Source organism: Lathamus discolor, chromosome 3 (assembly GCF_037157495.1).
Source record: "Lathamus discolor isolate bLatDis1 chromosome 3, bLatDis1.hap1, whole genome shotgun sequence".
Taxonomy (NCBI): domain Eukaryota; kingdom Metazoa; phylum Chordata; class Aves; order Psittaciformes; family Psittacidae; genus Lathamus; species Lathamus discolor.
Window position 1 is genome coordinate 110506916 of NC_088886.1, and position 13801 is coordinate 110520716.

Here is a 13801-nt window from a genome sequence, read left to right on the forward strand (position 1 = left end):
CTGTGTTACTGATGTCCCAATAGAAATTGGACTACTGTATAAAATCAGGGATTAATAAATGCAAAATTAATAGGAAGTCATTTGGATAATTTTTGCAAGCCTTGTCCCATTCACTGGGAATGAATCCAAACATTTTAAATATAATTTGAATTAACCTGTTCTGGAAATCAGAATGATGTCTTTCCTAAGTTTGTAAGGTACTGAGGAAATTAGCTTTCAGATGGTGGTAAATTCATAATAAGTATACAATGAAACATTAGAATGTAATCCTAGCCTCACTGAATTATATGATAAAATTTCATTAGCCTTTACTGGGGCCAAGATTTATTCCACAGCTTTTCAGGCAAAATCCCCGTACTTAATGCTCTATGGTACAGCTCCTTAATGCATTTGGAGTTACTGACATAATTTATTGAGGGACAGCCATCAGTAAATGCAAGTGTTGTCGCATATGTATATGCGCCATCACTAGCTTGGTTGAAACTGATCTAGAGCTGAGAAAATTAATCATATTAATTTGTTGCTAGTTACAAAAATATTAGTATTTGCAGTGTTTGAAAATGACCAGTTTAAAATTTCTGCTGAATTGGCTATTGAAGAAATAAATTGCAAGTTCCGTAATAGCAGATGTAAGGTAACTGACCTGTTCCAGCCAACCATTATGCTTTTTGTTCTGCCAGCTTATGAAGGAGCATCACAACTGACCATAAGTAAATCTGTATGCTTCTTTTTTACACTGTCTCCATGTTCATTGCTTTACCTTTTTGCTTTTGATTGTTCCTGTATTTGCTTTCTAAACCTGAACTAAAACATGCACAGACTTGGCCATTCTTGTCCTATATTTAGTATTTATTGTGACTTGTCTATTAATGCTAAATTTGTTACTCAGCTTTTTTACTGATTTGAAAATGTGGATTAGTTTTTTTTCTAACATTACGTGCTTCAATAGGAGCGAGAAAGGAGAAGACAGCATATGATGCTTATGAAAGCCATGGAAGCACGTAAAAAAGCTGAAGTGAGTATTAATCTCTGAAAGTTTCAACTTTTCATGGTTTCAGTCTGCTGTGGTCTATGCAAGTGTCTTCAACACACCTGTAATTCGTTCCTATACGTGGCAATGGCTGGATGAGAAGCAATAGACACAAACTGAAATACGTTAAATTCTGTTTAAACTTAAGAAAACCTTTTTTACTTTGAGGATAATGGTTGAATGGCACGGATTGTCCAGGTAGGTTGTGGAGATGCGACCTGCTGATGCTGCTGATGGGGGTGATGGCAGGAGGATGATGTGACAGCACACACAAGGGGATGGGAACTGCGTGATTTCAAGAGGTCCCTTCTATCATCATTGATTCTGAGCAAGAAGCCGATAGTTGCATAGTCACTTCAGAGTCCTTAGGATTTCCTGGAAAAAAAACTTTATTTTCTTTTCTTCATGTTGTTCATGTGTATAAGAGTAAGGACTTTATCATACTGACTTGTCAGATTATCTAAAAAAAAAAGTACATTATGGAATAGCATTGATGATAAAACCAGAACTGTACTGTATGATTGATGAAACTTTCGTTAGACCATGATAAACTAATTTACATCTTAATTAATCCAGAGGCTGTCTTAATTTTTAACCCTGATGCTATCTTTAGGGGGACTATCAGTGCTAGAACATAATTGCTAGCTTCTTAAACCTTACTCTATACGTATCTCTATATCCTGAGACACTTTTGATCTCTCTATCCTGAGACTTTTCTAAATAAAGATAGCTAAGAAATTGAAATAAAATAACCATCATTATAGCATATAGTTATCAAAGAAATTGTTCTGGTCACAACAATGACGAACTAGTTAAGTTTCAAATTGTTAGTGATAGGAGAAAAAACACCTGCAAGACTTCAACCCAGGATATGGGAGTAGCAGACTTAGGGCTGCTGAAGGGAGCTGGTTAGGAAGGTCCCCATGGAATCTGCTTTTGATGGTAGTGGGATACATGGATGCTGGTCACTTTTTAAGAGCCGTCGCTTAAGAGTGCAGGAGCAGGCAGCTCTAAATTGTGGGAAGTCAAGCAAGGAGGGCAGAAGACCGGCTTGGCTGCTGGAATCTTCTAGAACTTAGGTTCTAGAAGAAGGATAGGCGACATTGGAGGACTATTGGGATGCTCTTTGCCACTGTAGGAAGAAAATTTGGGTGGCCAAAGCTCAACTAAAGTTCAGGCTGGCTAGTACTGTGAAAGACAATGAAAGGGGCTTTCTAAAAGATGTTTACAGCAAAAAGGAGGAGCAGAGATAACACTGGTTCATTACTTGATGTGGTTAGTCACCTCACAAATAGGGATATAGAACAAGCAGAGACGTGTTTATCTTTTAACACCATGATGTGCCCTAGGACCCCTGGAGCCCAGTGACAGAAGGCCGTGAGTGGGGTGGGGGTGTGATAAAGTCCCAGCTGACTCTGAGCATGTTGGAGACTTGCTGTTCCAGCTGGGTGCATGTATATCTATGTCATGTGATGCAGTTCATCCCGGGGTACTGAAATGCTACTGCAGTACGTCTTTCTGTTATTTTTCAATGACATTGGAAATCTGGAGAGGCCTCACTTGACTAGAAGCTGGCAAATGATGTCCCAGCTTTTAAGAAGGGAGAGGAGGCAGACCCTGATCTCACTTCAGTGCCTGGTAAAAGGTTGTTCTGGGAGTTACGGAAAAACATACCAGAGACAGTGCAGTCACTGGCCATAGTCAGCATGGGTTCATGGAGGGAAAGACCTGCTTAACTGGCTGAATTTCTTTTTATGACAAGGTCGCCCATCTAGTTGGCAAACAGAAGTCAGTATATGTGTATGCGGGTTTTAATTTTTAGCAAAGCTTTTGATGCTGTCTCTTAACAGTATCCTTCTGGACAACATGTCCGACGTACAGCTGAAAAAGTGCATAATATGTTGGGTGAACAACTGTCTCACAGATGGGGTTCAGAGAATTTTAATAAATGGCGTCACATCGCACTGGTGGCCAGTCACTAGTGGGGAACCCCAGGACTCAATTTTAGGGCGAGTGCTCTTTAATGTTCTCATAAATTGTCTGGATGTAGGAGTTGAATACACACTAACTAGGTTTGCTGATGGTACTGAACTAGGAGGAGGTGTGGACTCCCTTGGTGGTACAGACACAGAGTGTTCTGGACAGACTAGGGAGCTGAGCAACCACCTACCATATGAAATTTAACAAAAGCAAGTGTCAGATTCTCCACCTGGGATGGGGTAGCCCTGATTATATGTACAAATTGGGGGTGGAGAGGCAGATGGGGGGTGGTGATGGCAGTTTGAATATGTACCAGCAGTGTGCTTTGGCAGCCAAAAGGGCCAACCATGTCCTTGGGTGCATCAACCGCAGATTCACTAGCCTATTTAGTGGGTGATTGTCCCACTCTGCACTGCAGTGGTGCAGCCCCACACTGGGTACTGTGTGCAGGTATTAGGCACCTCAATATAAGAAGGACATAAAACCATTAGAGTGTGTCTAAAAGTGGATGAGCAAGATGGTGAAGGATCTCAAGGGCAAGACTTCTTAGGAATGGCTGAGGTCACTTGGTTTGTTCAGCCTGGAGAAGAAAAGTCTGAGGGGGGACCTAATCGCAATGTACAACTTCCTTGAGGGGGGCAGCAGGCTGAATGGCTGATAGTCTAATCCAGTGTTGTAATGATATTCTTACTCTATTATAAATCAAATAGTAAATATTTATTGCAGCTAGTAAACTTAGCATGGTTAAGGTTTGAATTTTTTATCATAACTGTAAATTAGTATGTTGGCACTTAAATATCCATATGTACTTCTCTTGTTTCTGTCTGACATAGAATTTCTGTTTGTCAAAAAGAAGTTGTAGGAAATGGCAGTTGTCTTTAAGACCTTGACATAGGTTAAGATGCAAGACAATGAACCATTTAAAAGCAAGTCCATTTTAAAATAAATTTACTGATTTTGTGTGCTGCTTTAGAGTATTGTGATTTTTCCATACAAGGTGTATGCTGGTAAAGAGAGAAAACCATGGTTACGCTGTGTCTCCCTTAGGAAATCATCATGTATATGAGGGCCTGCATTGTCAATACAGAGAGTGCTTGCACAGCCACAAAGCAGCCATTGGGCAGATGGGTAATTCTGTACATGACTGCTTTTTTATATATTTTTTTTTTCCAGTTAATGCCATTCTACAAATGCAGATGAATCCTGACTTAGAGTTATGCAAAGTTTGGTAGTAATGAACTGAAGAGAGTGGAGTGACCTCTTAAACTGACAGAGTAATTGGGAGTGATTCTGAATAACATGCACTAGCTTAGTTTGGATCTTTAGCTCTTCTGTGTCCACAGGTGAAAAGCACCTGTAGTGTCTTCACCTGTTGCGTCAGGTTCTTAGGTTGTGACAATCACACACACATAGGTTTGTGTATGTGCACACGGTTCCCTGATCTACAGTAGTACTACTGGTATATAACAGATTCCATGCATGGTTTCTTAATACTTTGCCTTCGATGTCAGTTGCATAGAGGTGTGCAATGAGTTGTGTAAGCAGGACAGCATATCAAAACCAGACATGTAACAGCAGAACCCCAGGAGTCAGGGATGAGAAAGGCAATGGGAGCTCCAAATTCAGCAGCAGCCCTAGCAGGCTAGAGAGACAGAGTTCATATAGTATTCTGTGGAACATCAGTGTAGAGGGTGTTGGGAGAGAAAAACAATGAAAGCTTGGCTTCTCAGTTGATTATCCCTGTATTCCTGTTGTACAGGGTGAGATACTAATGACTGTTAGATTTTCATATGGCATGCTAAGTATGTGGTCGTTCAAGGCCAGAAGCTATGTGTCGTGAAAAGATCAGTTGTGTTTTGTAAGCTGTTCATATCCAGAATATGTCTAATGGGAGTTTTTAAACCGTGTGTTGTCTGGAGAGGTTTTTCCAACTACTGCTTTTTTGAGTGGTCTCTACTTTTAGCCAGATGAGTATTGATGATACTAGAGTGTAAGTGGGGCCTTTAAAATTGGATGCGTTGAGTGTATAGCAGCTCTTTACTCAGTCATCTTTGTGAAATGGTTTTCCACAGAATCTTACATAATACCTATTTCCATGTGGACAGGAGGGGAAAAAAAGTGAATCTTAGGTTTGCTCACAAATTCTATGATTTTGTTCTATTTCTGTAGTTTCCCCTTTCCCTTTACTTGAATGCAGGTTCCTTAATGCTGTGGTTATTATTAAGATTACGTAAGTAGTGCTTTTCACATTCTTAAATTGTTCCATTGTAAGTACAAGACTTGTATTTTATTTTCTACCCTATTAATTCTATTTAAGGAAAAAGAGCGGTTAAAGCAAGAGAAACGCGATGAAAAAAGATTAAATAAAGAACGCAAACTGGAACAACGCAGGTTGGAATTAGAAATGGCAAAGGAACTAAAGAAACCTAATGAAGATATGTGCTTAGCAGACCAGAAGGTAATCGTAATAATGTAAACTTATTTTCTTGCTTCTTGTTTTTGTATTACACGATTGTGACAATAACTTTTATTCTCTTGAAGTCACTTCAGAGCATTCAAGTATTGGTCTAGATAACTATTTAAAATATATGCGAATACAAGATACTACAAACACTGAAGTAGAATACGTTTTGTTCATTAAAAGTGATATGTTGAAAAGTCACCTGCTTCCCAAAAAATGCTTGCATTGATTGCTTAAAAAAGAAATCAATTACACTGTGACTTGTTTTTACAGTGGGAACATGCATCATGTCTCAGTTCATAGGCACTACATAGATCTTTTCTCATACGTGCAACTATTCTGAACTGCTATGCAAAACAGTTACTGTCCCAGTCTTCTGTGTTCTTAGTTCTTGTCCTTCAGGACTTTACCTACCTCAGCTTCGAGCTCTTTCTGTTCCAGAGAATTCCCCTCCCTATGTCCCCCAAGTATTTTTATACCACCTTACATAGTATTTTAGCTCAGAATAGAGCCTGAGAGCGTCTCTTGGCCGAAAAGTAAGTATTTACTAATATTTTCCTTCCTGTAATTTATGAAAAGGTAAACATGCTTCAGCTTTAACTTGAATTTACTGATGGGAATGTGAGGGAGCAGCTTCTCTATAGCCTTTACCTTTTAGCATTGTCAGGCTGTAGGTCATACGGAAGTATCAGCCAATTTCCTTAGCTAGTATCAAAAAAGTTTTCTGCTGAAATAAATGCTACTGAATCTTTCATAATTTTTTTTACTTTTCAGCCTTTACCAGAGTTGCCTCGCATCCCAGGCCTTGTTCTCAATGGAAGCACATTTTCCAATTGTCTCATGGTAGTGCAGTTCCTACGTAACTTTGGTAAAGTTCTTGGCTTTGATGTGAATGTGGATGTCCCTTCCCTGAGTGTTCTTCAAGAGGGTTTGCTAAACATAGGAGACAGCATGGGAGAAGTACAAGACTTGCTTGTAAAGCTTGTTTCTGCAGCTGTTTGTGATCCAGGACTTGTTACAGGTTATAAGGTAAAAAAAATAATAAGTAAAATCTGTAGTAAACACCCTGTGTTTATGAATGCATTCTTCATAATGCATCTTTGGCACCCCTCTGTTTGCATTTAGATTCTCTTTCCTAGTTCTTCTCTTTGGTGTCACTGTTCTAATGTTATTCAAAGACTATCTGTGCCCTGTCAGCCTTCCCAGAAGTTAAATATTTCTGGGCATTTTCTCTACCCACCCCCATTTTTATTTGGACCTCTTGGAGGGTAGTATCACATCTGTGGCCATGTCTTTTATGCCCCTCCACCCCCTATTTTTCCCCCTTTCATTCCTACCCTAGTGTTATGTTCTCAGTGAATCTTCCTGTTTCTTTCTCCAAAGTCTGCTGTCTACATCAAAACTCTGATGTATTCATGATTCTCTGTTATCCTGCTTTTTTGAGCCAACATAGCTCTTTTCTACTCCAGAATGCTACATAGCATGATTGTACCAACCAATATTCATCAAGTTCCAGTGCACCTTTTTTCATTTAACTTTTATTTCATTAGTATTATCTCTGTTCTTATAAACTTAGTGGTGAAGATAGTTTCTTACTGTAATCAAGATTTACATTTGAATAATTTTAAAGAAAAATTTCTGATTTACAGTCCTTATGTGAAAATGCAAACAAACCCACCCCTCTGTTTTATAAATAATAATATAGCCTGCAGAGGAAAATAGTATCTTAAGATATGATTGCTTGAAATGTCTTTATTTTTTTTAGGCTAAAACTATTCTTGGGGAACACTTACTGAATGTTGGTATCAATCGAGATAATGTGTCCGAGATTCTGCAGATATTCATGGAGGCTCACTGTGGGCAAACTGAGCTGACAGAGAGCTTGAAGACAAAAGCTTTTCAGGCACATACTCCAGCTCAAAAAGCATCAGTATTTGCTTTTCTTGTCAATGAGTTAGCATGCAGCAAAAGTGTAGTAAGGTAAGATTTTTCAGAAATAGGTCTGTAAAAACTATAAAAATGTTATAGTTCAGAATTACTGTATACACTGTGTTCTGTTTCTTGATGTTCTTATAAGGAAAGCTGAAGTTTTCTATGTTACTGTACTGCTTCTTAAAGTTATATACTTCTGATATGATGGAAGAATGGAACTTTTCCATGTTTGATCTGTAAGTTTGTTTTCAAAGCTTGCACCAAAATTTTTCCAGCTATTTTGGGAGGAGGAGATGAGATTGATTACAAAGAAATTTGCTAGAGATTCTAAGGAAGAATAATTTAGAAGAGTTGTAAAAGTCTTCTACAGTACTGTTTTCCTTGGGTTTTTTTTTTGGGGGGGGGAGGGGGGTTCGGTTTGATTTTTGGGGGGGGGTTTGTTTGTTTTTGGTTTTTTCTGGGTTTTTTTTGGTTGGTTTTTTTTTTTAAGATCTCTTTTGTCCAGATACTTTAGGGTCCTAAACTGATGTGGCCAGCCTGATTTATTATGGTAGTAATTCAAGAAAACTCATACCTCATTTGTGGTCAGTAATATATAGCATTTAATAACTTTAAAAACCACTATGTTCAACAACTTTTTAAAACCTGACAATGTGCAATAAAAACATGGGAAGTGCCTGTCTTTGGGATACCTATACTTCCTTATACTTACTGTGGTAAAGTCTTTTATCATTTAATTGTGCTGTTTTGTTCCCTGGTGATTTCTGCTGCTTTTGTTATATTGTGCTGCAAAAGCAATCAGGGTTGTTGTGTAAGCAAGAGTGAAAGAGATGCTTCATTTTTTGCAAACTTGAAGAATAGCAGGAATGGGCAGTGGAAGTGCAGTGCATGTACTGTGCAAGAGGGTTGATGTGCATTAGTCAAATCCCTCATAGTAAGAAACTTTATCTTATTACATGTTATGAGGTGTTAAGTCAGATTTGTAGAAACGATTATTCAGAACTTTAGTTTCTATATTTTCATCATAAAACCAACTATGACCTGTTAAATTGTTGAGACTGGGATGTTTCAGAAGTGGATGGTCACTGCAATGAAGAACTTTCTTGTGTTCTTCAATGTCTTCAGTGTAAAGTGAACATTAGTTTGTAGATCATGTGTATCCTACTTAAAATACCATAGATGTACCAGTGATAACTTTGCAGCTGAGGGCTAGCTGCTTGGTAGCAAATACTGCTTTGTGGAGGCTTGACACTGGATTAGACCTGTTGAAAGAAATGCCAAATTCTTTTCTTTGAGTGACATGCTTCTCGTGGAAGGAAACCTTATGTGATACTGTGAATAAAGATGGCCTCACATAGGTACAGCAGTACACTACATTGCATTCCTAGTATTGGAATTTCCTGGCTTTAGAAATACTTATTTTGAATTTTAAACATTTCTCTGACATAGTTCTTTGAGACAAAGTATCTGTACATAAATGTCTTTCAGAAAAAGGTATGTAAGTTCATCATTGATGGATTATTTTGTCTTTGACAGTGAAATTGATAAAAACATTGATTACATGTCAAACTTAAGGAGAGATAAATGGATGGTTGAAGGCAAACTTCGGAAGTAAGTTTTGTTTCCTTAAATATTACGATACATTGCTTTTTTGCATATAGATATGCTGCTATATAGGCAATTGGTTCAGAGGATGAAATCAGCAGATGCAATTACAGGTTCACCAAGAAATTAGTAACTGAAATGTTTAATTAAGGTGGATGCAGATGTAGAATGTGCAGCACCAGTCTTTGACAATCTGTGAAAGATCCGTGAGACTCAGAGGGTTAGTGTCCCTCAGAATTGGAGCAAAGTCAAGTCCATTTTGTATTCCTTGGTAGAAGGTAAAGATTTTTTAATTGGAGTATTACAGGAGCTCTCAAATCACTACTGATACTAGCAGAGTTTATTTGGAGCTACCATAATTACCAATGTTCATTCTATAAGGCATTTTAACATGATGTGATTTTCATGCAACAGTTACCAATCAAATTTTGTTAATTTATATTATGTAATCATAGTATTTCCCATCTGTCAGTGTTGCGTTGTTCCCTATAACTAGAGATCATATGTAGAATGCAAACTTTGAGATACTTTTTATATTTCTGTTTAAGGTAAAATTGGAACTTTTAAAGGGTTGTCAGTTTCATACCCACTGTTCCCCAATCCTACAAGACAAAATTCCATACAGCAAGCATACTGGCTCCAGCTACCAGGAAGCTAGAAGGCATAAAGCTGATGAATCACAGGGGGTAAAAATACATGGCCAGACTCTACTTTCTTTCTTTTCTTTTTTTCTTTTCTTAGTCATCTTTACTTCTTACTAGGAATGGTAAATCCTTTCTTAGTCCTTGCTTTAGGTACTTGTGTTTCTAATCTCATGTCTCCCTTTTTTCCCTTTAATATATCTCAGAAGGAAGAAGGAAAGAAGAAGGACAAGAGGAAGGTAGAGGAAAAAATTAAGACCAGGAAAAAGAAATTCTCTGCTAATACTGTAGATCACAATCTGCACAGGGTTAATGTATTTTATCTTTTAGGAGAATCCAAATACCTTTTCCTATCTTAATCTGTGTCCCCTCTAAAGGGTATAGTTTAAAAAGTGTTTCTGAAGTTCTAATTCAGCCAACTGTCTATTAGTGGAAAGGAACCCTTACCTGTCTGTCTCCTTAGGGACTGCTTAGTCTTTCTCTCCCTCCGTCAAACTGTAAGTACTTGTAGATGTAGGATCCTCCCTTTTCCTCATGATCTCTCTTTTCTTCCCTTTCAAATAATGGGCATAAATACCCTGATGTCCCAAGCCCCCCTCTTCCTTCCTGCAGTCATTTCTCCATGTCCGGGTTTCCCCCAAACGTGTGGATTTCAGGTTGCAGTAGTGCTGTCTTTATTTTCAAGCATAAGTAATGCCGAACTGCTCAGCAGCATTATTCTTCTGCTGCTTTGAATTCACTGGACTTGATTCAATCATCTTTCACCTTTGGTTCAAAATCTTCTTATTTTCCATAGTTTTTCTGATGAACTCTAAGAAGCTTTTTGGAAGAGCCTTCTTTGATCAGTTTTAAGCAATGCTTTCTTCCTATTATGTCAGTTGGTGTTTGACATGAACTCTCAGAACTGTTCTGGGGCTTCTCTGAAAAGAATCTGTCCATTTCAGTCTTCTGTTTGGTCTTTTTTTTTAATTGCTTCCAGAGTTTATTCTTTCCCATGTTATCATCCCCATCCATTTGAAAACTCAGTCTAGTTTTTAAGTATCCAAGTCCCAAACAGTTTTGCATAGGAGTATCTGGAATACTTGCCATGTGGTCAACAGATGTGTGCTCTTTTCACATACCTTCAGACCTTGACAAGACCCTCAGCACCAAGCCCATCATGTGTGGGAAGTGCGTAGTAGTAGAACAATGGATGCAGAGGAATGGGTTTATTTCTTCTCAGTTTGCACAGTGTTTCTTCATACCACTGTGCCCAGACTGTCTTGAACTCTTTGAGTTTTTTACAAGATCCTCAACTGGATTTCAGGGACAGGGGGAGGGAAGGGGATAAAAAAAACCCCAAAACAAACCACCTGCATTTGTAAGATAGAAAAAGCAACATTAAAACCCCAGATTGGAAAAAGGAATCGTTGTGTAAAAGCCTATAGGGATGCCCTTTTTTTAAACAAACAACTCTGTTGGGGTTTTGGTTTTGTGGGTTTTTTTTTTTGTTTGGGGTTTTTTTTTTTTGTTTATTTATTTTGTTTTTGGGGGGTTGTTGTTGGTTTGGGGTTCTTTGGGGCGGTTTTGTTCCTCTGGAGGACACCAAACCAACATTCTTTGGTAAGTGTAATATATATGGTTTGAAACTGAATTCTGAGCTGCTAGGACTGTTTCTGCTAGGTTTGATGGTCTGTGATGGGTTGCATCTTACTCCTTCTCTATTACATCTAGATGTGAATCTTGATACTAATCACCATTTTTGTAAAGGCACCTGTCTCATACAATCAAGTCTTCCTTCTTTGTGCTTTCTATATCACAGTTATAGTCAGAAGGCTCACCTGAGATGATTCAGTTATTTATTTATTTTTTAACTAGGTAGTCATAATCTCAGCATCTCCTATCCATTACATGTCTTCTCCTTGGCATTTTTTTGGTAGTTTGATCAATATAAAAAGGGATAGAATGAAATATAGCTACTTGAAGGATTAGGTACTATCTGTTTCTTTAAAAGACTTGCAATACTGCAGAGCAAGTTTTTTCACTGCAGTGGTGTTCTTTTTAAGATGCAAGTATTACGGCATGCTCCTTGTAAGTTGATTTCTTTCCAATGAGGCCATTTCAACTGTAAATGACGATGGTATATCAAAAGCAGTGTTACATAAGGAGAGAAACTTATACCCCAAGTTTGGGCAGGGGGTGGTAATGTTGATTTGGGAAGCTTTTATTTTTTGAGATGCAGGCTGAAGTTAAAGTTGCTTATTATTTGCATGCAAAAATTATAAGGAAGGCATGAGAATTAAGCCAAAAGTTGAATTTTTGTGTGGATTAAGCCACACATCTGATTATCTGGTGGGCCACCCGCTCTTCTTGTAAGCCAGTAGACTATAATTTCCTCAATAGTTGCAGATGTCACTTTAGTGTATACGTGAAAGTGAGAAAGATGAAACAGTTTTCTGAGTGAAGGTTTTCTTCTCTCAATGAGCAATATGTCTAAGTAGCAGCAGGAAAAGTATGCTACCCCTTGAAATACCTGGCCAGTATTTAAGTTACTCTCTTACTGGCTTCTGCGTCTACACTCGTTTGGATACAGACTGCTGCCTTCTTATACTTATGGTGCTATTAAAAGAGAACATCTTTGATTCATCTCCATCCTTGCAATTTGTCATGCAGGCTTTCTTTAGTGCTTGACAGCATTATGTCTCTTATTTTTGCTTTCAGCAAAAGTAGCCTTTTTCTCTTCTTCTCGTTTCTTTTAGATATATGGAAGATGTGTTTGCTGGTTGTTGCACTTCCACCTGCCAGCTTTATTACTGAATTGTCTTCAAGATACTTTTAGTCTAACTTGTCTCCAAAATAGTCTTGCAGCAGACAATCCAATCATTGACTAGTGGCTTTGTTGAAAGCCTGTATATAGACAGGAATTTCCAGTCCAGATGAAGCGGATTTGATGGTTTGAAGTTGTCTTCATAAAAAGGAAATTTTTGTCTAGAAAACTTAACTCAGTGGAAGCCTAAGTAGTATTTATGCTCAGCCATATTAAGGCTCTTTGCACCAGACCTGAAAATGTTACTTGCTTCAAATTCACCAGAAGGCCTGAGAGTTATTTTTTTTTTAATTAAAAACAACAGCAACAAAAAATTGGCTGCTAAAATAGCTAAAAATTCGTTTGTAATAGAAAAATGACATAAATATTTCTAAATTCTCCAGTGGATTAGCCACTGCATATAAAACAAGCAACCAACCAACCAAAAAAATCCCCAAACCACAACCTCCCCCCCGCCAAAAATAACAAACCACACACACACAAAAAAGACCCAGGCCAACTGTTTTCAAGCAAACGAAGTCCCCTTGATGATTTCTTGCTACCAGTCTTTTTAAAAAGTGCTGCTACCAATGGAGCAGTGACAGCTTCATTTAAATCTGTGCTGTTGAGTACTGGCTTTGTGTGTCGGTATTTAGAAGGCTGATACGTTTGTCTGTATGTCCAGAAGCCAGTACTTCTACAGCACTTGCCATACTTGTAGCCACTTGCTGTATGGAATATTGTTTTGTAGGATGGGAAGAGAGAGAAGTAAGACAAGGAAAAATTACGTACTGGTAATTGTGTTTGTCGTTACCGTTCTACTTTTCCCATCCTACCTTCTTCCAGTCATCTCTTCCAAAAATCTTTGTCTTTTCTACACGTTTATGAATCTCTTCTGAGACAGTTGCATTTTTGGTCTGCATTACAAGTGACTGGTTAGGGCTGGCTATTTACTTACACCTCCTGTGGTTCAGCATGTTTGCCTGCTAGCTCCCCGATAGGTGGAACTATAATTTTTGCTGTGTGGAATCTTGTCTTATAGGGGTTTTATAGAAGAAGAAGGTCTACTACAACCATAATTACTGGTATGTAAGTTTCCCTTTTCTTTTATAAAAGGAAAAATGAGAGTTTGCGTAATCTCCTAGCAGTTTAGGTAGCTCAGATTTCTCAGAAAAGAAAGTATGTCCTAGAAAAAGAGGTCAGCCAAGGGACTAAAGTCAAATAATAAATAATACAAAATTAAAAATGCGTAAGACTATGAAAAGGAAAAAAATTAATAAATAGTTTAAACCAACCTTGCTGTTGCTATGCAAATGTAAACAATTTCATTTTTCCAGTTGAGGATTTTTGCCTTTCTCCCTTTCCCC

The 13801-nt window shown here is 38.0% G+C and overlaps 1 protein-coding gene across 9 annotated transcripts in view; it reads left to right on the forward strand.

The window, feature by feature from the left end:
• BAZ2B (bromodomain adjacent to zinc finger domain 2B) overlaps nt 1-13801 on the forward strand; it is a 136397-nt gene that overhangs the window by 106406 nt on the left and 16190 nt on the right. For all 9 annotated transcript variants that reach the window (XM_065671152.1, XM_065671153.1, XM_065671155.1 and 6 more), the window contains 5 exons: nt 950-1015; nt 5328-5468; nt 6246-6500; nt 7237-7451; nt 8940-9014. In XM_065671152.1, the coding sequence (XP_065527224.1) occupies nt 950-1015; nt 5328-5468; nt 6246-6500; nt 7237-7451; nt 8940-9014 (752 nt within the window). The remainder of the gene's footprint in view (nt 1-949; nt 1016-5327; nt 5469-6245; nt 6501-7236; nt 7452-8939; nt 9015-13801) is intronic.